This window comes from Puma concolor, chromosome F2 (genome assembly GCF_028749965.1).
Source record: "Puma concolor isolate L17-30 chromosome F2, mPumCon1.1.hap2, whole genome shotgun sequence".
NCBI lineage: Eukaryota > Metazoa > Chordata > Mammalia > Carnivora > Felidae > Puma > Puma concolor.
Window position 1 is genome coordinate 39,445,922 of NC_141684.1, and position 27,632 is coordinate 39,473,553.

Here is a 27,632-nt window from a genome sequence, read left to right on the forward strand (position 1 = left end):
CTGCCTGAATTAGCCTTAGGGATAGAGTAGAAAAGAGCACTATCTTATGGCTTACTAAATGGGAATCTCTTCGGGGAGAATTCTAAGAAACAGGTCAATTTATGACCTTCTAACCTAGATTCTACTTCTCCAAGGTACAGGACAGGATCCTTAAAGGAGGGGGTGGGAGGGCGGGGCAGGGGAAGCTGCTCTCCACTCACATCTCTTGGAAGGACAAAGCCTTATGAGGGGTGCTAAACTGAAAAGGGAAATCTGCAGACCAGTGGAAATCCCCAAAGTGTGAAAGAAAGAACAAACCCAAGTACCAACCTTAGATTTCAACAGGGACATGAAATTGCTCCAAAAGCTTTTCTAAACAACAGAAATCACTAGACTGCCTTCCTCCATAGGTGCTTCACTTGAAAGTAAAACATGGTAAGAACTTAAATTCTGCCTGATTTTCAACATTTTTTTAGCACTGATATCTTGCTCTGGCTAATTCATTAGGCTAGATTTTTTTTTTTTAATTTTAAATACACATAAAAATGGCTCTTTAAGCCAAGGGGAAAGAGTTATGTCTTGTTCTAAGTCTGTATAAGGTCAATAGGCGAGTTCAACATATTTGTCCAGGAGCCCAGTGACCTGATCAAACTCCCTAAAAAGGAGAACTACTATTTTAAGATTATATTAGCTATGCATAGGAATAATTAAAGTCATCAGAGAATGTCACTTCAGGTAAATCTTGTTGGTTAAAGAGTTTTTTTAATGTTTATTTTTGAGAGAGAGAGAGACATAGCGTGATCTGGGGAGGGGCAGAGAGAAAGGGAGACGCAGAATCTGAAGCAGGCTCCAGGCTCTGAGCTGTCAGCACAGAGCCCGATGTGGGGCTTGAACCCACGAACCATGAAATCAGGACCTGAGATGAAGTCTGATGCTTAACTGACTGAGCCACCTAGGCGCCCCATATCTTGTTGATTTTAGAACCAAATTTCACCTACCACTTACCTGTCTTTGGGTGATTTGTGGAAATTTAAGTAGGGGAAAGAGTAAGGTAGATGGGTCTTAATGGGACAAATAAGAGGGCTAACCACTGTCTTTGGAAACAAGATGCTTCCCCGTGTGCACTTTAAAAATGCAGGGTAGAGGTGGGGCACCTGGTCGTGCAGCAGATTCAGCATCCAACTCTTGATCTCAGCTGGCGTCAGGATCTCACAGTTCATGAGTTCGAGCCCCGCATCAGGCTCTGCGCTGTTTGGGATTTTGTCTCTCCTTTCTCTGCCCCTTCCCCCACTTGTTCTCTCTCTCAAAATAAAGAAATAAACTTAAAAAATGCAGGCTAGTGGGGTTCATGGGTTTGACATGAGCTCTAGCAAGCTAGTCTGGAAGCAGAGGAACTGAGTATGAGCAGCCAGTTTCACAGTCCACTGAGATGATTTAGAACAGGACACTTTTTGTGGCTACTATTCTGTTGGGCTAGAGGAAAAGGAGTCAATGTTCTATTCTTGGACAATAGAAAGAGGAGGTACAATACCAATAAAATGGCCTCCTTCACAAAGCATCGTTGAATGTCAGTGTGAGCCAGCCTTTCTGTGGGGAGGAATGGCGTTCACTAACGGGATTGCTAGTACTTTCTCTCCTTGTTCATGGACTCAGATTAGTCACACACGTCCTATGTGCCGTGCCTGGTCAGGGAATGGCTCCGTAAAGTCTTAGGCGAAGGCCTGGTCTGCACACCCTTTCCCCCCTTATAGGACTTGTTAAAGCAATGCACCCTCAACAAGTTCTTAAAGAAAGTGGCTTTCAAGCAAACTGCTGCAAAGTCTCAAGTTTCCTCATCTCCCCGAGGAATCCAGTCACTTCACCTTACGCTACCTCTTTCGACCATCCTAGCTTTTGGGTTTCCTTTTCGGAAGGCCGTATTCCTCTGCCATACTTCACATCTCTGCACAACTCACGTGAGCTCAAGCCCCGTCTCCCCCACCTTAGGCACTGTGTTTGTATGGCTGTGCTTGCCTGAATAAGAGCCTAGAGTGGTAATCTCTTCCAACATTTTGACTTTCTCAGAAGCTACCTTTTGCCTCCTACAAACACAAGAGTGTTCGCTATCAGAAGGCTATTGTGCTTTCAGAGTTCACCTGAAGCACTGGTTTAAAAAAAAAAAAAAAGTATCAGCAAAAGTTCCTACCGAACTCTTGAGGTGATTCTAAAGCCACCAGACCAGTGTTTGGAAACGGTCATATATCTATCTGCGGTTAAACAGCACGTGCAGACTCGCTTCTCTCCCCTGGAGGTCACACACTGGGAAATCCCAGTTGGTGACTACTCAGGTGTGTTTGGTGTCTAGACTAACAGCACAGCCCGCAAGACGCCCGCCTCCCAAGTCCTGGACGCCCGCGGGCTCCCTTTACAGCCTCTAGGTGGCAGTGCAGCACAGGTGAATGAGCACTTGCCGTGAAGCCTCTCCCAGTGCTCAGAGGCTCTCACTCCTGTCACCCACCACCCTTTGACCACCGGTGAGTTTAAGAAACCCGAACCTGAAGTGATGTAAGCCACACCTCCATCCCTTATTACCGTTGGCCTGGGCTTTACTGGCCCATTCCGAGACGTCATCCTGAGCCCGTCCATCTGTGAACACGATGGCCACTCTGGGCACCCGTGCGGAGAGAGGTCTGGCCCCTTCTACTTGGGTAAAACTTCTCTCAAACATGTGTTTCAGGGCCAGCCCGGTCATAGAGCCCTTGCCCATGTATTTTATGTGGGCCACCGCTTTCTTCATGTCTTTGGCTGAGCTGAAGTTTCTCAGGGTAAACTCTGTGCGGACCTGCGTGGAATACTGGAGCAGTCCCACGCGAGCAGCTTTGGGGGAAATCGCCAAGGAATCTATAATGCCAGTGACAAACTGCTTCACAATCTCAAAATTCTCTTCTCCGAGGCTCTTGGATCCATCGATCACGAAGACCAGGTCAACTGGGCCTTCAGTGCATCCTGCAGGAAGGAGAGGAAAGGTAAGGTAGTTAAAGGGTCACATAGAAGAAAACTATGCTGCAGTTGGAGGCCGAGCCACTTTGGAGAACTACCTTTGTTCTTCAGATAATACACGGGGCAGGCGGAAGGTGTGGGAGTCAGGAGCCACGATAATTTTCACATTTGCCTTCCCATGTGGCTTGTTAAATTGATAAAAAGAGTGTTTTTCGTAAGCAAAATCACACAACGGAGGCACAAATCGTCAGGGGAATCAGGTCCACACCGTACTCTGGGTCACTGACAGCCAAGTCTGGCAGGGACTGTGTCTAGAGTACTGTAGGGCCTGACAGCTTCCAAAAGATTCCTATAACTTCCCTCCAGGAGGGTGACATCACCCCAGTGCTGGCATTCTGACAGACGGCAGAGAAGGAAATCCTTAAATTCAGCTCAGCCATCATCTCTTCCAGGGAGTTCTCCCTAGGAACCCAGCTTGTATTACTCTCTCTCTGTGTACTCCTAATAACGGCTAATGTATTCAATGAAAATTGGCTTCTTGAGCACCTGCTTCACGCAAGGCAGCAGGCAGGATTGCAAGAGGGACCAAGGCAAAATCCCCCTCATGAAAGTGCTTACAGTCCAGGGTATGGTACAGAGTCCACACGGCACACTAGCTATCTGAGGATGTGTCGATCTCTCTGGTCTGCAAGTTCCTCCTCTGGTCTCACTTCTGTACCCCAACACCTGGCACGCAGCAGTTGTTCAATAAATGCTTGTTGGCAGATTAAATGAAAGAGGTGGTGCCCATTGGGGAGCACACCTATAAGTAGCCTCCTGACCTATTCAAGCTGAAAAATGAATCATCACTGTGAATTCTTGATCTATATGGAAGCTATTCGGGCAACTCAGACGGTTGGCAGGAAAGCTCTACGTGACTACTTAAGCAATCTGGCCGTGGACAGACTGTTATTTAGGGCCGCATAAAACAAATTTACAGATCCTGAATGAATGATCTCATTTCAAACGGTCTACAGTATGTGATATAACATTATCTTTTATATATCAAGCAGTTGTCTAATATTTGAAAGTAGAGCACAACAATAGAAACAATATAAACACGGACACACAAAAGCAAAATTATTTCTGGGCATGGGCCCAAATAATATGCAGTGTGTGTGTGTGGGGGGGGGGGGGCGCGCGTGTGCGTGTTGGGGGATTGAGTTCTCCTTTCCCATTAAGTTCTTGTCCCTATTATTTAACTTATTGATTGCTTATTAGTAAAAGAAGAAAGGTCAGTTCAGAGCTTCATTTACATTCATAGCCTATTCTTGAATCGAAAGGAAGGAAGAAAAAAAGAAAGAAAAGAAAGGAAGGAAAGGAAAGGGAAGGAAGGAAGAAAAAAGGAAGGAAGGAAGGAAGGAAGGAAGGAAGGAAGGAAGGAAGACTCTCAGGAGTCATGCACAGGGCTCTCTAGCAGACTGCAAAAAGACTGGAATAATTTTCCAGCAGTAGGTCTGTTTTCTCCCCTCCCCCACACACTCTTCTTAACGGAACAAAATCAGTACCTGCAGCCTCCATGCACAGAGGCACAGAAGGCTTCTCCAGGAAATAAGAACACTAGGTAGAGTGGAAGAGCACAAGGCAAGAAGTGCTAGATTTTTGCTTTCAGACCTGGGAAGAATGATAGCTCCCTTGCTGGCTACTCGTTTGCAGGACGGTCACTCCAACTGCAGCTGAGCATTTTCTTTTGGTAGTTAAGTTAAGGAGACTGCAATGGAGCTGTGATTTGCTTTCAGAACATAATTTTCACAGAGTTCCAGAATTTCAGGGTTGGACAAGACCGTTAAAGTCACTCGTGCAGCCCTCCTGTTGCTTGCATCTTTACAATATCCCTACCCAGCAGCCAGTTCAGCCCAGACCTGAACACCTTTCCTGATGGAGAAGTCATCACTTCACCATTGAAGCCCCATCTCTGGACATCTCTGCGGTTGATGATTACAAGAGCTGCCACTTGTCAAGCAATTAGTATGTGCCAGCACCGGGCTAAGAACCTTCGAATACCTGATCTCATTGATTTCTCATGACATTTCTGTGAGGTATTATCCTCATATTATAGCTGAAGAAACGGAGACCCAGAGAAGTTAAATAATTTGTCCAAGGTCACACGAGTACTAAGAATAGGGTCAAAGTCCAGGTCTGCCTGGCTCAAAGCTCATGATCTTAACTAATTAATCACACGGCTTCCCTGAAAGTGTCTCTGTCCTGCTTCTGGGCTGTAGTTTCTCTTCACTGTTCTTTCTTTCCCTGGGGCTATGTTATGGGTCATGAATGAAGTCACTGTCACTTTGGCATTTGAACGGTACCTTAGGTCTTTTTCTATAAAGATCCCGTTTCTTCCTTTATTTTTCACTTGACATCATACTGAATGAACCATTGTCACTGTGATGGTTTCTAAATCTTGCTTGTCACTATCCTTTTTCTTTAAATATGTTTTCCTAAAAAATAATACATATACTGGAACTGAATTCAAACATTACAAAAGGGTATATATGTATATATGTATGTGTGTGTATATCTATATCTCTCTATATTTACATAATACAAATAGAAGTGGAATTGCCTTTAAAATATTGCCAGAGGCCCCTGGGTGGCTCAGTCAGTTAAGTGTCCGATTCTTGGTTTCAGCTCAGGTCATGATCTCACAGCTTTGTGGGCTCTGCACTAACAGTGTGGAGCCTTCTTGGGAGTCTCTCTCTCCCTCTCTCTCTGGCCCTCCCCAACTTGTACTGTCTAACTTTAAATTAAAATAAAATATTGCCCAACTGCCCTCCTAAATGTTGGTACCAATTCAGACACCCAGTTGATAACTTTATGACTGCCTATTACACTAGACCTTTGTCAACATAAGGACTCATCAACCTTTCTGATCTCTGTAATAGGTAAGAAAAAAAAGGTATCACAGCTTTAATCTATCACTATACATCAGCTCTTTTTTAAAAATGGTTTTTATGTTTTATGTTGTGTTTAGAAAGGTCTTCTCTATTCTGAGATTATAAAATAATTTTCTTAAGTTTTTTTTCTGCTACCTTGGAGGGTTTTTTTTGTTTTTGTTTTATTGGTTTTTTGTTTGTTTGTTTTTTATGTTTAAACTTTGCTCTATCTCTCTCTTCCTAAAATGCAATGCCCAGAACTGAGTGTCATTCCCTGGCACAGAGCAGAAGACAAGTCTTACCTCTTTGTTTCCAGATATTCTTATTCACCCTAAGATTACTCTAGCCTTTTGGCTGATAGTGAACTTGCTGTCAACTAAAACCAAAAGTTTTTCCACAGGTGCTTTAGTTAAGCTCCATTATGAGACAAGCAGAGAGGTGAGGGATTTGTTTCCTGAAAATACTCCAAAGAGCAATTGCTCCCAAACCAAATTAAAGCAGAAATCCAAGTTCAGATCACTTACTCTTGCACCGTCTTCCATCCTCAGCTAGAACAAATCCCTCTGAGCATTTGCAGATGTAGGAGTTGCCACGATTAACACAAATGTGTTCACAGCCGTGGTAGGTCGATTTGCAGATATCCTTCCCTGAGGGAAATGCAGAGAGTTGAGAAACCCCATCCATGCAGGAATGAGCCGGACTGAATGGTCAAGTCAGGACAGATCACAGAAGGAATCCATTTTTAAAAAACCCATCCTTATTATAAAGGAGAATTAAGCCTTTTTTATTAAGAATTTTTTTTAGTGTTTATTATTTATTTTTGAGAGAGACAGAGAGCACGAGCAGGGGAGGGGCAGAGAGAGAGGGAGACACAGAATCCAAAGCAGGCTCCAGGCCCTGAGCTGTCATCACAGAGCCCGACGTGGGGCTTGAACCCACGAGCCGTGAGATCATGACCTGAGCTGAAGTCAGACGTTCAACCGACTGAGCCACCCAGGCATTCTTAGACCTTCTTCGTTTTAATACTCAGGACAGGGAGTGGAAAGGGAGGAGTTTCCTCTCCGAAAGCCCCAGCCCCCACAAGCCTGAATGGTAAGATGGGTGAGCGGGTGTCCTGTATTTCTTATTAATTTTTGGAATCATATGAAGTTGCTTTGGGTTTTGATTTTCCCAAGCTACTGATTTTTCCCCGTAGATATCCCAAATACCCCAGCCTTAATTAATGAGCATTTCTAATGTGTGAGGTACTTTAAACATTTCAGAGTAGTCACACCCTTCAAGCTCCACAACGTCCTGTGAGGAGAGGAAAGCAGGCACAATTAGAGCTGTGTATACATGAAGAAACTCAGAAAATGTCGTGGAGTTGCCCGAGGTCAACAGGGCAAGTTGAGAGCACGGCTGAGACAGCTGTCCCCTGTGCACTCCTCCCCCATCACATGAAAGCCTGGGGCTCTTTTCTGTCGTTAGCTCCCTAGAAAGCTTCCGGTAGAACGGGGTTAGTCACTCCAGGTCCCCGAAGAAGTGGGAATGGGGGTGTCTGACCTAGTGACCAAATTCCAAGAAGTAGGCGTCGTGCCCGGTGTACAAGTGTATAACCGCTCAACTTACTGAGCGAAAAACACGCTGCAGGAACAAATGGTGTCCGTGTGGACGCCTGCGTTTACAGAAATAAAATCATGAGCCAACAGCTCGGGCAGACACAAGGAGCAGAGCCGTGGACGTGGTCCCCACAGTGCAGAGTGAAGGCAAGACAGGAGGGCGCAGGGAGGCCTGCAGACTTCCGCCAGGGTCCCACGGGCATCCCTGGACTCAGCCGTTCCAACAGAACTCTTGTTAAAGGTAGAAGCCCCTCTTCCCAGTGGAGGAATGAGGAACGTGGGTTCCACTCAACCCGGCTTTGCTGACATGTGGGATGCCCCCAGTTGTCTCAAGGGAGTCTGGGAGGAGATTCCCCCGAATCAATTTCAAAAGCAAATGCACTGATTTTGTCTTAACTAAAACAGAGCCATCCTGCCCACTGGAGCAGAGTGTCATAAAAGCAAGACGGCTTCAAAAGTCCCCCAAATAGGGATTAGCAGCTCAGAATCTCACAGTGGAGAAAGATCCCTGCCCTGTGCTCTCCTAATGCCCACTCCACTGGGTGCATGTGTCTCCATCTGTCTCTCTCTGGATGCTGTGATGGTTCATTTCATTTGTCACCTTGTCTAGGCTATGGTGCCCAGCTATTTGGTCGAACACCAGTCTAGATGTTGCTATGAAGGTATTTTTTAGATGAGATTAACATGTCAATCATTAGACTTTGAGTAAAGCAGAATACGGTCCATAGAGCTGGCCTCATGCAACCATTTGGAGGCTTTAAAAGACAGAAAACTGGGGGAGCCTGGGTGACTCAGTCGGTTAAGCATCCAACTCTTGGTTTCAGCTCAGGTCATGATCTCATGGTTCGTGAGTTTGAGCCCCGCATCAGGCTTTGTGTTGACAGCATGGAGCCTACTTGGGAATATCTCTCTCTCTCTCTCTCTCTCTCTCTCTCTCTCTCTGTCTGCCCCTCCCCAGCTCTCTCACACACTCTCTCTCTCAAAATAAATAATTTTTAACAAAAAAGAGAGAGAGAAAGAAGACTGAATCCCTGTCACCTGTACCCCAAGGAAGAAGGAATTCTGCTTCGAGACTGCCTTTGGATAAAAGCTGCAACATCAGTTCTTCCTAGGTCTCCAGTCTGCTACCCTGCCCTGATATCAGATTTTCTCTCTCTCTCCATCTGCCTCTATCTCTGTAAATATGCGTACACACACACACACACACACACACACACACACACACACACACACCCTATTGGTTCTGTTTCTTTGGGGAAGCCCTAATACACCTTCTAAGTAAACTCTCACAATCTGTACCGAGTGACATACAGAAGAAAATGATAGAGGAAAATGGATAAATAAAACCCACAGAGGGGCACCTGGGTGGCTCAGTCAGTTGAGCGTCTGACTTTGGCTCAGGTCATGATCTCACGGTCCGTGAGTTCAAGCCCCACGTCAGGCTGTGTGCTGACAGCTCAGAGCCTGGAGCCTGCTTCGGATTCTGTGTCTCCCTCTCTCTCTGCCCCTCCCCCGCTCATGCTCTGTCTCTCTCTGTACCTCAAAAATGAATAAACATTAAAAAAAATATCTAAAACCCACAGAAAATCCCTTAGTCCCTCTCTCACCCTCTACCCTTACTTATAAGGTCTTCCAAGAAGAAAAAGCACTGTAATTATCCTTGGATCCTCATAGTGATTGCTGGCAGAGATTCTAACTGTCCAATGATTAGCCAGGCTCTGTGGGAGGCTCTGGGCATCCACATAATGGTTGTGGAAGGGCCAGCAACTGGGAGAAAACGGACAGAAGCCAAGAGCCTGACAGCTCAGGACCTTGACCGAGAAAATCCTGAAGAATTAAGGCTGCTCCCCAACAAACACTTTCAGAGCACCCAAGGCAGGAACTTGTCATTGTAACATTGATTATAAAGGAAGATTTAAGTATTAAATGAAGCTATGTAACTGTCCAAGTCCCACAGACGGAAAAGTTCATCTCTACCTTGAGGCCACTTACTTCTGCAGCGTTTCCCGTCCTCGGCAAGCCGGAACCCCTCCCGGCACTTGCAGATGTACGACTCATCACTGTTCACGCAAATGTGCTCGCAGCCATGGTCTACGGCTTGGCAGACATCTTTCCCTGGGGACAGCACAGCAAGTTACAACAATTTCGCCAACAGAAATTTCCCCCAGGCTTCACCTTGGAGGATCCATCCACCTCGGCCACCACATACCCCGGGGCTCCTTGAGCTCAGTGGTCCATGGGAGGAAGATAAAATTAAGGATGAAGTTCAGTGGCTCTAATTTAGCTTCTTCAAACTTCCTCAGTATCACCACCCCCCCCCCCCCCCACTCACCAGCACCTACTTCGGTGTCTCATTAAATTCATTCAATCATCAGCTTTCTGCAGATGCAGTTTCTGATATCAAAAGGAAACACCTTTGGCATGTCATGATTACTTAGAAGATTAAACCTCAATTTAGATTAGTGGCATTGAAATCTAATTTTGGCTTTGTCCCTGACACATGACTTTAGAGAATCACTTAACCTCTTGGAGCCTTATGTTTCCTGTAATAATTCCAGTTACCTACGTTTTCTTCAAATCTATCAACACGAGTTGCTCTTTGTAAAGTGCTTTGAGAAGCTTGTGGAGAAAATGACCGATAGGAATGAAAATCATTTGCTCAGAGTTACACGCTCCCCTTTGGGTTAAACAGAGGCGTATCATGGCCCCTCGAAGAGACTTTGCTTTCTGGGATGTAAGAATAGACTCATCATAAGGTAGTCTCTGTGAGAGATTCGTGCTACCAGCAATAACAATATTATTAAAGATGAACAGGGGCACGTGGGTGGCTCAGTCAGGCGTCCAACTCTTGATTTTGGCTCAGGTCAGGATCTCACAGTTCATGAGTCTGAGCCCTTCATCCAGCTCTGTGTTAACAGTGTGGAGTCCATTTGGGATTCTCTGTCTGTCTCTCTGTCTCTCCCTCAAAAATAAATACATAAACTTAAAAAAAAGAAGATAAGCAAAGAGAAGCTCAGAGAAGTTAAGCAACTTGTCCAGCTAATAAATGATCTTGGGATTTCTTGGATTTCAGACTGTCTTTCTATTAGAGCATAACCACTAAATCACTGCTTCTTGCCACAGGGTATAAATAAGCAACTTCACTTGTAGCTCTAGCATTGACTTTTTTCATTCGTCCATGTGTTTGTTTGTTTTCTTTCAACAGACTTCATTTTTTAGAACAGTTTTAGATTTAGAGAACCTGGGAAGATAGCCCAGAGAGTTCCTACAGACTCCATATCCAGTTCCACTAGTGTGGGCATCTTACATTAGTGTGATACATTTGTTACAATAAATGGACCAATACTGATACATGAATACCAACTAAAGTCCCTGGTTGGTTTACATTTCCTTAGTTTTTACCTTTTTTCTGATTCCATCCAGGACCCCACATTACATTTAGTAGTCGTGTGGCATTGGCTCCGGGGGATAACTGATTTAAACAGAGATCAGGAAGGCGGAATTCATGCAGAGAGCAGACACAGGAATGTGAGGCAACTCCAACAGAAACTTACTTTTGCAGGTTTTCCCATCTTCCCGGAGTATATAGCCTTCAAAGCACTGGCACACAAAAGAGTCTCCCCTGCTCACACACGAATGTTCACAACCATGGTCGCCCAGAGCACAGGGGTCCAATTCTGAGAATCCAGTTGGAATAAGAAAAACAGAAGAAGGAAATGATTCATACATACATCAGTGACTTATTCAATCTTAAAAGACATTTTAGACACCTTAAATTAAAGCAGTGTCTTATCCCACAATGCATGTTTCAAAACAGAAAACGTGTCTATGAACAAAAATTGTTCATATATAGTGAATAAGACAAAATCGTCTCCATAGGAAAAATGAACAAAAGACATGAAATACCACTCATAACAGGAGAGATATAAATGGCTTATAAATACTAGAAAATAAGTTAAACTTCACTAGCTATCATATATGACTGTAACATGAACTTATCTACATATCTACTCATGTATGCACATATGTGTCACCCTTGTCCATTCAGTCATCAACTACTTCCCGAGCCCCTACTCCCATTCAGGCACCCTCCTAGGCTCTGGGGATTTAACAAAAGGAATAAAACAAAGTTTCTGCTGTTGAGAAGCTTATATTGGACAGCAGGTGTGGGAAGGGAAGGGGGGAGACAAATAGACAAATCTATGTATCAGATGGGCAAAGCGCCACGGAGAAAAGCAGGATAAGGGAGTGAGAACGTGCCCGGGCTGGAAGTCCCGCTGCAGTCAGATACAGTGACACTCAGCAGAGCCCTGATGAGACCAGTGAGTGTGTAGTACCTGGAGAGAACCGCACCCTCAGCAAAGAACAGCATTTGCAAACTGCAGAGGTAGGAGTGTGTGTGGCATGTTTTAAGAAAGGCAAAGAGACTAGCGTGACCCCAGCAATGCAAGCCTGGCAGGCGACAAGGCCAGTGAGGCCAGAAGTGGCAGACCATGTGGGATTCGCAGGCAGCAGGGGGATCTGAGTGAGAAAGGGGCACTGGCGGATTTTAAGCAGTGCAGGGACACGAGTGGCTTTGTTATAAAAGGAGCCAGGGCACCTGGGTGGCTCAGTTGGTAAAGCGCCTGACTTCAGCTCGGGTCATGATCTCGTGGTGAGTTCGAGCACTGCATTGGGCTCTGTGCTGACAGCTCAGAGCCTGGAGCCCACTTCGGATTCTGTGTTTCCCTCTCTCTCTGCCCCTCCCCCACTTGCGCTCTGTCTCCCTCTGTCTCAAAAATAAATACACATTAAAAAAAATTAAAAAAAAAAAAAAAAAAAGGAGCCCTCGGCATGGGCGAAGATGGAGGACGGAAAGCTGGAAGAAACCTCCCACAATATGCATGGTGGCCCCGACCAGGATGGTGGCACGTGGTCAGACTGTTGGCTGATTACTGAAGGTAGAGCCCACACGCTTTGCTGATGGGATGATATGAAGGGACCACCTTCATATGGATGTGACGGAAGAGTCACGGATCACTGAGCTTGTGGGACACAGCAGAACGAATGGCTTTGCCGTCCACATGGCTGGCGTGGCTTCTGTTAGTGCATCTGTGCAAACCAAGCTGACGTTGGAGAAGTCTGACACTGAGGACATGTGGGAAGTGACTTTTTATAAGAATGACACCCAGTTCCGAGAGTCGACGCCAATCATTTCAGATCGAGAAGAATTTTACAATGGAGAGGCACTGACGTGGTTAAATAAAGGCTCTGAAGTACATAATCACTGCTATAATCAGTCACAGACCACACATTTATTTCTAAGCCATTTTTGCAGTATTTCTTTTTCGGAGGGGAGTCCTGAGAAGCACCCTGTGGGGTAGTGAAGGCAGCTGTTGTTATTCTCACTTACCAGCTGGGAGCCGAAGTTTGGGAAGGTTAATGGCTTGCCAAGGTCAATTGCTACTAAGTGATACCGTCAAGACTCAAAATGTAATCTTCTGACAATAAATTGCACGTTTTCCCCAACGACACTGCATTGCTGTCTCCTAAAGTGAGCTTTCAAACATGGAGGGAAATTTGCCTATGTCTTCCTTTGGGCGGAAGTGCTGCCAGAACCTTTGACCGATGGGAAAATGTTGCAGTAACTAAAATGATAACTGCAGAAGAGAGTCGAAGCAGAGCTGAGCTGTCCCGTTTGCTCTGAAAATGACTTACTTCTCTGAGCACAATCTAGACTCTTGATTAATGCAGAACACTCCCCGATGGCTTGGGGTAGTTCCTCACATAGTGTTGAGTGGAAATATAATTGAGTGATCCATAATACAGACAGCTGGCTGGCTGTGGAGGTGAGCATTTTTTTCCACCGTAAATTTATATCAAGAATACTCCATCTTCCAACATAATAAAATAGCTATAACTCTTTCAGTCCAGCGTTGTCAAGCCATAATCCAGACAAATACTCACCCCCTCAACCCACCACACCTCTTCTTTCTGGAGCTTCCCCCCGCATGCCCTGTCCTGTCCTCTGAGCTTCATGTCAGGCTGCCATTGAGAAGAGTGGCTGAGTCTTCCCACATACCGCCTGAGCCATGGTGGTCCACACCTGCCCCCGGCAGATGGGAGCTGCTTTCCTTTATCAGGAGCCTGCTGAGCCCAAAGCCACAGTCTACGTCACCCTTGGCTATAGACCATCACAGGAGCTCCCGGCCCAGCTTCTGAGTTCTCCTGGGTATTCCTATTAGCAGCTGTTTGAAACCTTATTGGGTGCATGCTTTTAAAGCATGTGCAGAGTTTGGGTTTTTAACCTTTTCCCTCCTTGCCCCTTCGGAGCATCTGATCAGTTAAGCGTAGAGCAGTGGTGAGTTCTCCATCTCACACGAGCATCAGAATCACCGGCAGAGATTTTTTTAAAGGCAAAACAGACACACGATTCAGAATGCAAATGTATTAAAGGGTATACTTCCCCTAAGGAGGGGTGTCTGGCAATATCTGTCAAAGTTACAAAATGTACCTCTGACCTAGCAACTTTGCTTCTGGAATTCTTTCCTGCAGATACCCTTGTACCATATGAAGAGATATACTTTCAAGTTGTTTGAGGCAGCACTGTTTGTAATAATGACAAGGGGGAAGCAACCCAAGCACCCAGCAATATGGGACTAGCTGAGTAAATATTCAGTAAGCAGCCGCAAAAAGAATGAGAACGTTCTCTATGTAATGGTATGAAATGTCCAATATATCGTTGAGTGAAGAAAAAAAAGTCATAGAATGGGGTATATACAGTATACCATTTTTTGTGTGTGTAAGAAAAGGGAGGAAATAATATATTGGCTTTTACTCACATAAAGAAACATCTTCATAAAGAACAAACGAATGAAAATGGTGTATTAGCTATCTGTCGCTATGGAACAAGTTACCCAAAACCTAGCAGCTTAAAATAAATAACATTTCTTATCTCACATAGTTTCTGGGGGTCTAGAATCTAGGAGCGGCTTATCGGGGCAGTCCTGACTCAGGGCCTCTCATGAGCCTGCAGTCAAGCTGTTGGCTGGGGCTGCAGTGATCTCAAGGCTCTAGTGAAGCTATAGGACGTGCTTCTGAGCACACTCACGTCTTTATTGGCAGGATTAGGTTTCTCACTGGCTATTAGCTGGAGGCTTCAGTTCCTCAGCACGTGGACCTCTCCACGGGGCAGCTTACAACAAGGCTTCCCCCAAACTGAATGATCCAAGAAACAAGAGAACACTCACTATAGCAGCCACAGTGTCTTTTATAACTTAATTTGAGAAGTGACAAGCCATCATTCTTTCCATATGCTATTGGTCACACAGACCAACAGTGAAGGAGGGGACTACACAAGTGTGTGAATCCCAGGAGATGGGGATCTCTGGCTGCCATCTTGGAGGCTGGCTACCACCACGTATGGATAGGAACTGGAGGTAGGGAATGGGATGGAAAGGCAAGAGGGGGAGCAAACCTTCTTAGTGTATGTCTTTTTGTACTGTTTTGGCTTTTCAACCATGTAAACCACTGATCTATTCTAAAAATAAGTTAAAATTTAAATAAAAATTCTTATGGGAAACAAAGTGTTTACAATGAAGAGCATGCTTTTCTCTCACCTTTGATAGTCTACATCATTGCTTTTTTAAAAAAATTCTTGGGGCGCCTGGGTGGCGCAGTCGGTTAAGCGTCCGACTTCAGTCAGGTCACGATCTCGCGGTCCGTGAGTTAGAGCCCCGCGTCAGGCTCTGGGCTGATGGCTCAGAGCCTGGAGCCTGTTTCCGATTCTGTGTCTCCCTCTCTCTCTGCCCCTCCCCCGTTCATGCTCTGTCTCTCTCTGTCCCAAAAATAAATAAATGTTGAAAAAAAAATTTTTTTTTTTAAATTCTTGGGGTGGGGGTGGGGGTGGGGGGACACCCGGGTGGCTCAGTAGGTTAAGCGTCCTACTTAAGCTCAGGTCATGATCTCATGGTTTGTGAGTTCAAGCCCTGCATTGGGCTCTGTGTTGACAGCAAGGAGCCTGGAGCCTGTCTCAGATTCTGTGTTTCCCTCTCTCTCTACCCGTCCACTGCTCATGCTCTCTGTCTCTGTCTCAAAAATAAATATTTAAAAATAAAAAAATAAAAAATAAATTACAAAAAATTTTTTGAGAGAGAGAGTGTAAGTGGGGGAGAGGGGCAGGAGGTGGTGGGGAGAGAGAGAGAGAGAGAGAGAGAGAGACACAGAGAGACACAGAGAGAGAGAGAGAGAGATAGAGAGAGAGAGAGAGAGAGAGAGAGAATTCTAAGCAGGCTCCACACTCTGTGGAGCCTGATGTGGGGCTCGATCCCACTACCCTGGGATCATGACCTGAACCAAAATCAAGAGCCGGATGCTCACTCAGGTGCCCCTACCTCATTACTTCTAAAGCACGGACCATAATTCATTTAATCAATGTTTTATTGGACGGGCATTTAGGTGGTGCCTAGTCTTCTAGCATTATGAACATCACTGCAGTGGATATTCTTGTGCACATGGTTTTACATGCAATGTGAAGGTATATCTGAAAGATAAATATCCAGAAGCAGAAATGTCTAGTTAAAAGGTAAGAGCATTTCCAAATTGTCTTCTAATGAGGTTACATCAGCGTAAGATGCTCTCTGCTTCAGGGAGGCTAGGGTGCTTCCTGGATCCCTGGCTGTTTTAAAAGCCCCACAGATGATGCCAATAAACTACCAGGGGTGGGATGTGGCAGCAGACTCAGACCTTATGCTCAGAGACCCTCTTAAGTGTCTAGATTACTCTACACCTCGACCACCACGAACCAAGCACCACTGTCTTCCTCTTGGGCTGCTGCATCATCCACTAACTTGTTCCCACACACCTTTTACACCCTCCGGTCTCGTCCTGAGTCCTCTTTCTAAAAGGCGCATCTTCTCCCATCACTCCCTCCTTCTGCCTGAGACCCTGAGGATCTTCAGAAAAGACACAGGATCCTTGGCAAGGTTCCCAGGACCTTCCCTTCAGCTTCATCTTGCCCGCCCTCCCCAGCTCTGAGCGCCGTCTTTCAGTGCGTACCTCAGTACCAAGCCAGGGCCCTCCCACCACTGTGGTCTGCACGGCCATCTGCCTCTCCTTCCTCCCCCACCATCTCTGGAGGTCTTCCCGGACCTCCCCACACAGGGCCTCCAAGCAGCAGGCATCTGCCTCTCTGGTAACGTCACCACTGTCACTGAACAGGTAGTCATATGTTGGTTTAGGTTTTCGCCCGCCTCCTCATCGGACTGTGTTCCCATGGGCTCTGATCAAGGGACCACAGACCGTACCTGCCCTTCCCTTCATCTCCCAGCGCCCAGCGCAAGGCCTGACGCACAACAGGCCCTGTAAATACCCGGTGAGTAACAGGAGACATTTTCTCAGTTTTCTACTCTGAAAATCAAGGGTAACAAGACCCTCCTCCCAGGGGTTTAGTGTAGATGTTTTATTTTAATTTTTTAAATGTTTACTTATTTTTGAGAGACAGAGAGAGAGAGAGAGACACACAGAGTGTGAGTGGGGGAGGGGCAGAGAGAGAGGGAGAGAATCCCAAGCAGGTTCCGCTCTGTTAGCACAGAGCTTGACGTGGGGCTCAAACTGACGAACTGTGAGATCATGACCTGAGCCGAAGTCCAAGGCCAACTGACTGAGCCCTCCAGGAGCCCCGGGTGTAGATGTTTTAAACGAGAACCCTGCAGAGGGTGGATGCTGGTGGGCCTCACTCTCTCCCCTACACCAGCCTTGCAAAGTGTACCCTTCACATTTCCTCAACAAGACGTCCAGTTTCTGCATGTCAGGGATGTTCTGGGTCACTCGTAAATTAAGGAACCACCTGTGGTAAATTAGAAAACGCCAAAATGTGGGGGGCACCCAGCTGGTTCCGTCAGAGGAGCATCCAACTCTTGATCTTGGGGTCTGGTGTTGGAGCCCCACGTTGGGTGTAGAGATTACCTAAAGGAATAAAACTTTAAAAAAGAAAAAGAAAATGCCGAAGATGGGCTGTAGTCACCTTCCTGAGCTCGGGTTCTAGCTGCTTCCTATTCAACCAAGTCTGGAAACCAGCTTGGAGTCAGCTTCTGCCCAGAGCCAGACACTCCCCTATAGGAAAGGACTCCAGTGGTTCAGCAACAGGCAAAGCGAGCCACCATCCCTGACTCATGACCATGGGGTGACTTCAGCCCCGGGAGAACGGTGGGTACCCCAGCAAGGAGATCATTCATTCAGCAGGTGTTTCTGGAGCACTATCCTCATCTTTGGGCTGGAAGGGGCCTGGGCGATAAACAGGTCCAGCCTTTTATTTTACAGTTGAGAAAGCCGATGACCAGAGACGGGAAGTGACTCTCCCAGGGTCCCTCTGCAAAGGTGAATCGTGTCAGCTGGGCTGGGGGCAAAGGTGTGATTAGACCACAAATCCACCACCCCTGCGTTTCCAGTGGCACATGCAGTGGTCACCCTGGCTCGGTGGAGTCTACTCAGACTGGGAGGTTCACAGAAGACAAAAGAAAATAGTTTTCTCAAGGGAGGCCAGGCCTCCAAACAGTTTAGTGGAAGTCTAAACGCTGCCGGTGATCTGTCCCCTCCTATCCTTCCAGGTCCGGTTCTCACCCGCCACCCTCTGGCACTCAATGCTCGGTACTCAGTACTCCGAACACTCAACTTCCTCCAGTTCACTCTCTGCACCTGGGCTTCTACACGCTGTTTCCTGTGCCTGGGATGCTCTTCCTCCTCTGTCTTCGGCTGTTCCAGCTGCTAAACCAAAACGCCACAGACTGGGTGGCTGGGAAACAGCAGAAATCTATAGCTCATAGTTCTGGAGGCTGTAAGTCTGAGATCAGGGTCCCAGTGTGCTTGCGTGAGGACTCTCTCCCAGGCTGTAGACTTCCCCTGGTATCCTCACATGGCAGGAGGGGCTGGGGGGCCTCTGTGAGATCTGGTTTATTAGGGCACTAATCCCATTCATGAAGGCCCTCCCATGCTTAGGACCTCATCACCCCCAAAGCCCCGCCTTCTAATATCATCACCTTTGGCGGTTAAGATTTCAACATATGGGGGCGCCTGGGTGGCGCAGTCGGTTAAGCGTCCGACTTCAGCCAGGTCACGATCTCGCGGTCCGTGAGTTCGAGCCCCGCGTCGGGCTCTGGGCTGATGGCTCGGAGCCTGGAGCCTGTTTCCGATTCTGTGTCTCCCTCGCTCTCTGCCCCTCCCCCGTTCATGCTCTGTCTCTCTCTGTCCCAAAAATAAATAAACGTTGAAAAAAAAAATTTTTAAAAGATTTCAACATATGAATTTAGGAGGATGCAAACATTCAGTCCATAATACCCCCCATCTCTGGCTTGCTCTCTCCTTCAGTCTCCAGATGGCCCGTCAAACATCTCTTTCTGCGGAAACTTTCTCTAGACTAGCTGAGGCCCCCCCGCCCCAGTGCACGCTTCTGTGGTACCTCTTCTTTCCACATCACGAGAGAGGTTTCTAATATCTTTATTCCCTAAAAAACTTTAAACTCTGTCAGGGCAGAAACTGAACCGGCATCAACCCCAGAGAAGCCCAGCGCCCAGCGTGATGCGCCCAGCCCACTGACGGTACAGGGTAAACACCCGTGGAGGATGGGAACAAACGGACCAAGAGCTTACAGAAGTACCCAGACTAAATCCAGAGACGAGAGTGAGGACAAATTCTATTGGGAACCATCACTTACAGGAAATGGATGAGAAGACATTAGAGAAATCTCAGGATGTGGGAAGAAAACGTTTTCCCTCCAACAGCAGCCTCCTCTACCTTTCAACCTTCAGGAGGCAGGTCCACACGTGTAATTAAACCCTCAGCGTGAATGAGATCTACAATTTGTGATGAGGATGATGACACATTTCGGGACAAAGCACAGGTTTTTAGGTTTTTAGGACCCACATCTAGCAGCCCTGTGTCCGGATGCGGGCTGAGCGCTCACATCTGGATCCCACATCCGATGAGTCACGGATGTCTGTGGTACAGCGATCATAAGGTCACGTGTTCCGGGGACTCGCACCTCTGCGGTGATGACAGATGGCAATCCTGTGTCTGCGGTTCCACGTAGGAGGTTGTTGAACCAACCCCACCCCAGAGGGAGGAGAGCCACAGGGGCCTGCCAAGAGGGTAACGAGGCCCGGGAGATAGAATTACACCATTTTCTGGCATTTTTTTATAATAAAACTAGGAGCAGCCAATCATTTGCTGACTCTGTAATGGCTTTTGCTGAGACAAACCAAAAAAATAGCTGAAGTGAGACCTACTTTTACAGGGCATCTCAATCTGGGCAAGAGGTCCTGAATCAGAGGACCCAGGTTCTATTCCTGACTCTTCCACCGAACCTCAGGGCCAGCTTGGAGGCACCAGTTTCCTTCCTCTGCTTCTTTACCACAAAAGAAATGCAAGACCTCTAAGCTTCCTTCTGTTCCATCGAACTTACAATACATTGAGGGTGAGGGTGGTCTTCTCCCCTCATTCCCTGCTATGGACTGAATTGTGCCCCCATCCCCCACCCTCCCTGCCAAATTCATATGTTGAAGCCCTACTCCCCCAGTGTGGTGGCATTTGAGGTGGGGTTTTGGGGAAGTAGTTAGGTTTAGACGAGGTGGAGACCCCATGATGGGATTAGTGCCCTTTGAGCTTATTCTCTCCTCACCCACCACCATGTGAAGACACAGCAAGAAGGCGGCCATCCACAAGCCAAGAAGAGGGTTCTTACCAGAACCTGACCACGCTGGCACCTTGACCTTGGACCTACAGCCTCCTGAACTGTGAGAAAATCCCAACCCATGGTACTTTGCTATGGCAGCCTGAGCAGATTACAACACCCCATTTACCTTTGCTTGGAGCTGCTTCCCTTCAAAGTCAAGCTGGGGAGTATCAGGTCTTGACAAGGCTTCCACAGACCTACCTGTGGTGGCTGGACTAGAATTCCCAGTGCTCTGCAGCTTTTGGCCCAGATCCCCGCCAGCACCCTCCCCTCGCCACAAGGAAGCAAGGGCCGCCCTAGGGCAGCCCTTGGGGTCCTGAGTCTGACCTTCCCCAGAGTGGTCCATCTCTAGGACCCCTCCCACAGAAGCAGGCCCAGCCCTAGGAAGCAGACCTCCATGCCGCAGGGCAAGGCGCTGCCTCAGTCTTGTCCTCAGTACAGGGCAGTGTAACCGTGAGAGTGAGAGGTAAGACCACAGCAAGCATACCTTAGGGGTTTATGTCAATTTACAAGTTCCCAAAGCACGTCAATTTTTGTCTCTCCCTGTGCCACTTGGCAACAGGAATAATCATTCCAAGTTGACAGTTGAGCGATCAGATCCAGAAAGGGTCAACTCTCTTGCCCAGGGTGGAAGCAACAAGGTTCAAACCCAGCCTTTGGGCTCTTCAGTTGAGCATCCTTTCTACTCTGCCACATTAGTTCTCAGATGTGTACAAAGAGTCCCATACCACAGGGAGAGTCCTGGGTAGGAGAGGGCCAGCTGTGCCAGCAGGGAGTGCTGGTTTCCACCCGCAAGAGTGGGAAGGGAAGGCTGTGCTGCGTGGAGACAGGGCAGCTGGAGGTGCAGTGGGCTGGGTGCTCTGAGCACATCCAGACTGTGGACTTGCCTGAGGCTGGGATGCCCTTGCCAATGGTCTACTGCAGGGAAATCACCAGGAGCTAGAGGGTGGGAGAGGCCTCTCAGTTGCAGCTCATAGAAGACACTACCTCATTGCCCCATTACCCTCCCCACCTGACCCCCTAGTATGTGCATCAACCTCTCAAGGCAAGGAAGGCTCCTGGGGAGAATCTAGGCAATCACAGCTTGGAGGCCAAGTTCAGGATGAAGGGAGGATGGGTTTCATCCCAGGGGCCAGAGAGCCCAGGGGTGTGGGGGTAACAATGCCCACTTAGTTCCAGGGCCCTGGGACCCTGGGTCTGCTCTGGGTTCTTCAGGCCATCTGCTATCAAGGCTCTAAGTGGAGGCTGCCTTTCCGAAGGGCGAAGGACACCCTCATACAGTGAGCCAGGCCTGGCGGGCCCCAGCAGGCCCCCCTGCTCCACAGCTCAGCAGGCTTTTCCAAAAAGTTGGGAGTCATGTCATCAGGCTCTTTGTCATCTGGCACAGAGCTGGGAAACGTAGCCCCCAGTTAACTATGGCCACACTGAAAACAGAGCCCATTATTACAGGACAGGGCAGCCAGACTGAATCATCCCGGGGCAGACAGACAGCCTTCAATTAGGGGAATAGCTCAACGCCTATGTATCAGCTGCTGGTACCACCGTCTCCTAGGTACCACCATTCCCAAAGGATAATTCTAACCCATCTGAGGATCTCACAAGTTTTCATACAGTCACAACCGTACATAGATATACACACATCAAAACTCACTTCTGATTGTACTTCAATTAAAGGGAAAACACGCAACATTTAAAAGGGTCAGTGCCATAAATCAGCGGTGGACCTGGGTAAGGAGGGGAAGGGGGCATGTGATTGTAAGGAAAAGGGACAGCGCTTGTTGGGAAGGGCCGTGAGAATTTCTTAGAAGTCCTGCAGCCAGTTTATAGTGAGCCCGTGATGATCACAGTGAGCGGAGGGGACAAAGGAAGGGCATGGATAATCTAAGATGATGGAAAATTAAAGCAAACCAATAAAAAAACCCACGCAGCTGGCTCCGGCATGCAGTCAAATGTCGATGCAATTCCACGCACCCACCCTCCTTCTGCACCCCAGTGCCCACACCCTCTCCGTGCTGGCTGCAGCAGCGGTCCAAGAAGGCAGCTGGCAGGCAGGCAGCCACACGTTAGCCATAAATGGATAATCCATTTGTCGAGACTCAAGAATCTGCCTCAAACTAGGGAAATGTTTTCTCACAGTCTGCATGGAGGGGCACACCCAGCTCTGCATCAGTCCACCTGCCCATGTGAATGGACAATAGAAAAAGGTAGATACATCAGGTTGTGGCCACAATTGTATCAGTAGTTAGGGAGGCCAGCCCTATAACCAGAAAGACCAGCAGGACGGGGAAAGAAAATGGTAGTCCTTTTCCTCCATTGCTGACACCTTCTGTCAAAGTGTCCATTTTTAAAATTTTTACCTTAGTCTGCTTGGATTGGAGGGCAGAAAGCACAAGATTCTTGAGTGAGGAGAGAGGGAGGTCCAAGGGCTTTTTTTTTTTTTTTTTTTTAAATTAATGGAGCAGGAGTTGGGGCCAGCTGCAAGGAAACATGTACCCAGGAAACATCACTGCCAACTTCTCCATCTGGTGCTAGGTTATGAGGATGGGAGAGGGAAGGTTTCCCAGGAGTCTCCCCTTCTCCCAGAACTGACTCTGGAGTTACACAGACCAGAGTGGAACCCACCCCTCTAAAAGGGATGACCTTAGGCTCCTTTCTTAACCCGAGCTGCAGTTTCACCGCATGATGGGGGTCCCACAGTATTGCTGGAACTCGGGGTTGTGTGTGCTTAGCACAGTGCCCGGCATGAAGTCAGCCTTGAACAAGGGGTCCACATCACCATCATTATTGCGCATTGCAGGCCAGCTACCACTTTCTGCCAGATTGTGGTAGAGAAGACGAGGCCAAGACATAGGACCCTGTCCAGCTTCGAAATGGCCCCGCAGCAGACGGCAGAAGTAGGAAAAAGCTGTGCTGGGGCGTAGGGCGAGGAAGCTCCCAGGCAGGGGGAGCGGCACCGGGGCTCAAATCACTGAGAGCGGCCTTTAACCCACACTCAGTGCCCTCGAAGCCCAGCCTGGCACATGCTCCACCCACAGACCGCCGGTGGCAAGTCCCGCTGGTCACCAGACCCAGAGCACTCACTGGCACAGGTCTTCCCGTCACTGCGGAGCACGTGTCCCTCGGGACACTGACAGGCAAAGGATGTGTCCGTGTTGACGCAGGAGTATTCGCAGCCATGGTTGCTCAGCAAGCAGTAATCCACCCCTGCAAAACCAGACAGCCAGCTGAGGTGGTCAGTAAGCCTCTGAGCTACTGATGAGGGGAGTCAAGTGACCACAGTCTTGCTTATCCGCCCCCCACCCACTCCACCAAGGCATGCGGTCCCCAGGGGACATCCCCCACAATCTCCCCAGAGCAGAGAAGGAGAGGACCACGAGGCGCCCTCCTCTGCAGCGGTCAGATTTTCCACTCGTGTTGCAAACCTTTTCCATGTAAGAGAAGCATAGAGGGGGACTCACTGGAACAGGTCTTGAGGTCCTCGTTGATGAGGAAGCCTTCTGAGCACTGGCACACGAAGGACTCCTCGGTGTTTAGACACAGCTGCTCACAGCCATGGTCCTGCTCCGCGCAGTGATCCACTCCTGCGTTTGCCACATGGGAAAAGACAAAATAACCTGATGGAACAACACTCACCAGCACCAGGGCATTAACACAAACCTCCCTGGAGAGGGGAGGCTATAGGGGCCTTTGACTTCAAGGGCATCGCAAAGAGCAGTACTGGAGGGTTTTGTGCAACCAGGTGCATCTGGTCTCCGGAGAATCAGCCTTGTTTGCTTGTTTTCCTTCCCTTGTCTGGGTTTAGAGAGTAAAGTGCGCGTGACTCCTGTGCTGGTGTGAAAGCCAGCAGCACTTTGTGCCAGGGCCTTGGCACCATAATCTGCAGTCCTCAGGGCTAAGGGCAGGCGTGAGCCCCATCTCGGGGAGGAAAGCGAGGCTCAGGAAGGCCGAGCTGCTTGCCCGAAGCCATACAGCTGACGGTGCTTAAGACTGAAGGCTGTGGCATCGAAGCAGCTGGGCTCAAATCCCACCTGCACCAACCCCTTCCTCGCCAAGAGATGCTGGGTAGTCAGTCGCTTGGCCTCTGGGTCACCATTTCCCGACTGGAGGAAGGGGGGTGACGATGGGCGCTTTCTTAGAGGAATGTGGCAAGAAGGAGAGGAGTTGATACACGTAAGGCCCTCAGAACTGTAGCTGGCACACAGTAATCGCCGACTGGATGCTTATTAAGTATCGCTGGGAAAGAACTCATTGTATAGTTTCATTTTTCTCTGGAAGTGACACAGAAAAAGTGTTCTTATCCCCCATACCCAGGACACCCAGATTCTGAAAACAAACCAAAGCCACAGCCTGCATGTGTGGCCGATCCTGGCACCTGAACGCTGTGCAGCTGGCCCCTCTGGGCAGCGAGCACTGAGGGACAGTGAACACACAGCTGTGGCGAACCGCTCCCACAGACGGCCCTGCAGGCTGCCTCCCAGATTTCCTTGATGGAGAAAAAGCACACCCAAGGACTGGAGAGACACTGAGGACCTTGTGCAGGGCCATCAAGTAGGCCTCTTGGACTCCTGAAGGGCCTGGGGCTAGTGCCTTCTGGAACATTCCATTGGCGGATGTGCCTACTGCAAACGCTTGCAGGACCTCAGGAGCCAGAAGCCCGTATTCACATCTTGGTTCCACCGTTAACCAGTCGTGTGACTGCGGGAAAGTGACTTAATCTTTTTGTGCCACAGTTTCCCCGTCTTTAAATAGGGACAAGAATGTAGATGCCTCAAAAGTCTATTGTGAGGATAAAGTGAGTGAGTGCCTGGGAAGTGCTCACAGAGTGTGCACCTCATAAGGGCTGGCTGTCATTATGGCCTGGGGCTCCCTGAGTCCTTAAGGGGAACAGGATACCACGGTTCTCTGGGAACTCCTAGGAAGAGATCACTTGGTTTACACTTTCTTGAAGCTGACTAGGTGGTCTTTTTTCCTTTAACTTTTTTTTTTTATTGTTTATTTATTTTGAGAGAGAGAGAGTGAGACAGCAGGGGAGGTGCAGAGAAAGAGGGAGAGAGAGAGAACCCCAAGCAGGCTCCAAGCTGTCAGCACAGAGCCTGATGCAGGGCTCAAACCCACAAATGGTGAGATGGTGACCTGAGCCGAAACCAAGAGTCTGATGCTGAATGGACTGAGCCACCCAGGCGCCCCCAGGTGGTCTTTCTTATGAGATCCCCAGAGAGAAAGTATAGCCCAATCACTTCTGGCCCCCTCCCCCTGAGCTCCTCTAGGCTCCTTCAAGGCATGCTGGGAGGGAGGAGAGGCTATGGCCTCCGGGGCTCTATGTGGGCTCAACCAGGTCATGCCCAGCCTGTCCTGGGATGCTTGCCAGGGCTGTCAGCTGGCAGACCCTGTACCCCCGAAAGAAGGCAGACTGTACCCAGATCCACCTTGACCAGGGTGTGTCCTTGTCAAATGGAAGACTTCCGGCTCCCCACTCACTTCTCATAAGACCTCAGAGACTTCCAGAGGCAAATGCATAGCAGTGCCAACTTTCTAGTTCAAAAGTTGACCTCTGGGATCAGTCCTTAGAAAGCCTAATCGAGGTACTTTGTTCCCGCTAACGACTGAAGGGGAACCAGTTTTCCTCAGGACTGCTCTGCCCCTAATACTTCATCTGTGAAACTTCCCCTTCTGGCAGTTTGAGGTCCAAATGCTGAACAGCTGCACTGTTCTCATTCACAATCTATCTCTGTCCCCAAAGCTGGAGCAGATGTGAAGCCTGCCGTGTGGAAAGCCACACACACAAAGGGTCCCTTCTGCGCTGGCCACGTCACAGAGCCCCTCTCCCAGCAGACCAGGGTCCCAGGCATCGGCCGCAGTGCTCGTGTGCCCCCGCCCCCGCTGGCCTGGACCAGTGGAGACCGTGCCTCATAAAACAGGACAGAAGCCGCCAGCTGGCAAAGCCTGCAAGTTTCCGTGCGTTTACATCACTGAATGGGGGTTTGTTGTGCCTCTTACACAAGACAGTTAAGAAAGGCTTAACAAAAAGTCCCATATTTCCCAGCTCCGCCCTCAGATCAGCCCTGTGGTAGCCCGTGTACTTTCTGAAGTCTGTCTCTTTTGGCCTCTTGTCCCAGCCCGGAGCCTCTCTGGTCACTCTCCCAGGCTCCGTGGGAATAATGAACGGTTATCTTTCATTGTGCTTTCCTTGGCCCAGGCACAGGCTAAGAGCCTAAATCGGTCCTGACTATTCCCCTTAAAAACCCTCGCAGATCGGGGCGCCTGGGTGGCTCAGTTAGTTAAGCATCCGACTCTTGGTTTCAGCTCAGGTCACGAACTCGCGGTTCATGAGTTTGAGCCCCAAACTGGGCTCTGCACTGATATGCAGAACCTACTTGGAATTCTCTCCCTCTCCCTCTCTCTCTGCCCCTCCCCTGCACTAGCGCTCTCTCTCAAAATAAATAAATAAGCATTAAAAAACCATGATATTAAATATATAAATAAATACATGAATACATAAATAAAACAGATGGGAAAATCAAAGCTTGGCAAAGTTAAATAACTTGCCCAGGGCCACACATCTAGTATGTAGTAGAGCTTGGATTTAGATTCCGATGGGTCTGACTTAATCAGTGCTCTCAACAGCGAATAATAACATTAGCTAATATTCACTGAATGTTTATTAATATTCAGCAGCACTTTTATTTCTTTTTTAAATTTTTTAACGTTTATTTATTTTGAGAGACAGAGAGAGAGCATGAGCGAGGAGGGGGCAGAGAGAGGGGGAGACACAGAATCCGAAGCAGGCTCCATGCTCTGAGCGGTCAGCACAGAGCCCAACGCGGGGCTTGAACTCATGGGCCACGAGATCATGACCGGAGCCGAAGTCAGATGCTTCACCGACTGAGCCACCCAGGCACCCCGTAGCAGCACTTTTCTAAGTGTTTTATACGTATTGATTCTTTTAATCCCCACAAACAAACCTATGAGGTAGGTGGCACGAACAGTCCCATTTTATGGATGATGAAACTGAGGCGAGGAAGGCGAAGCCTGTTGGACCGTCAGGCTCACAGGAAACCCAGCAGCTTCAGAAGTGAGCCTGCATGTGAACCGCACCCTCCCGTTGGAACCCCCGCCACGGCACACTCACGGCTGCAAGTCTTGCCGTTGGGGTCCAGGCTGTAGCCCCGACGGCAGCGGCAGGAGTAGCCTTCCTCCGTGTTGATGCATTCATGCTCACAGCCCGGTTTGTTCAGTGCACAATAGTTGATTCCTGAGGAGAGAGAGAGAAAGGGCAGACCTCCTGCAGGTTCTGGGTCTCCCCCAGGGCTGTGAGGTCAGCCCCTCACAGCAAATATTCAGTAAATAAGGTGTTCTATTGGATGGAGAAGAGAGCTCCTGGTCTCAGGGAGCTGGCTGGAAGGAGACCCTGGGATCAGAAGTCTAGATTCTCCAGCATGGGTCTTTTTCCCCTATGAT

The 27,632-nt window shown here is 48.4% G+C and overlaps 1 protein-coding gene across 5 annotated transcripts in view; it reads right to left on the reverse strand.

Annotated features, from left to right (window-relative positions):
- The window catches only part of MATN2 (matrilin 2), a 138,440-nt gene that overhangs the window by 6,919 nt on the left and 103,889 nt on the right, over window positions 1-27,632 (reverse strand). For 3 of the 5 annotated variants that reach the window (XM_086695081.1, XM_086695079.1, XM_086695077.1), the window contains 7 exons: window positions 27,304-27,426; window positions 23,633-23,755; window positions 23,256-23,378; window positions 11,023-11,145; window positions 9,446-9,583; window positions 6,395-6,517; window positions 2,551-2,964 (listed from right to left, as the gene is read on the reverse strand). In XM_086695081.1, coding sequence (XP_086551207.1) covers window positions 2,551-2,964; window positions 6,395-6,517; window positions 9,446-9,583; window positions 11,023-11,145; window positions 23,256-23,378; window positions 23,633-23,755; window positions 27,304-27,426 — 1,167 coding nt within the window. The remainder of the gene's footprint in view (window positions 1-2,550; window positions 2,965-6,394; window positions 6,518-9,445; window positions 9,584-11,022; window positions 11,146-23,255; window positions 23,379-23,632; window positions 23,756-27,303; window positions 27,427-27,632) is intronic. The other 2 variants (XM_086695080.1, XM_086695078.1) reach the window with 1 other exon arrangement.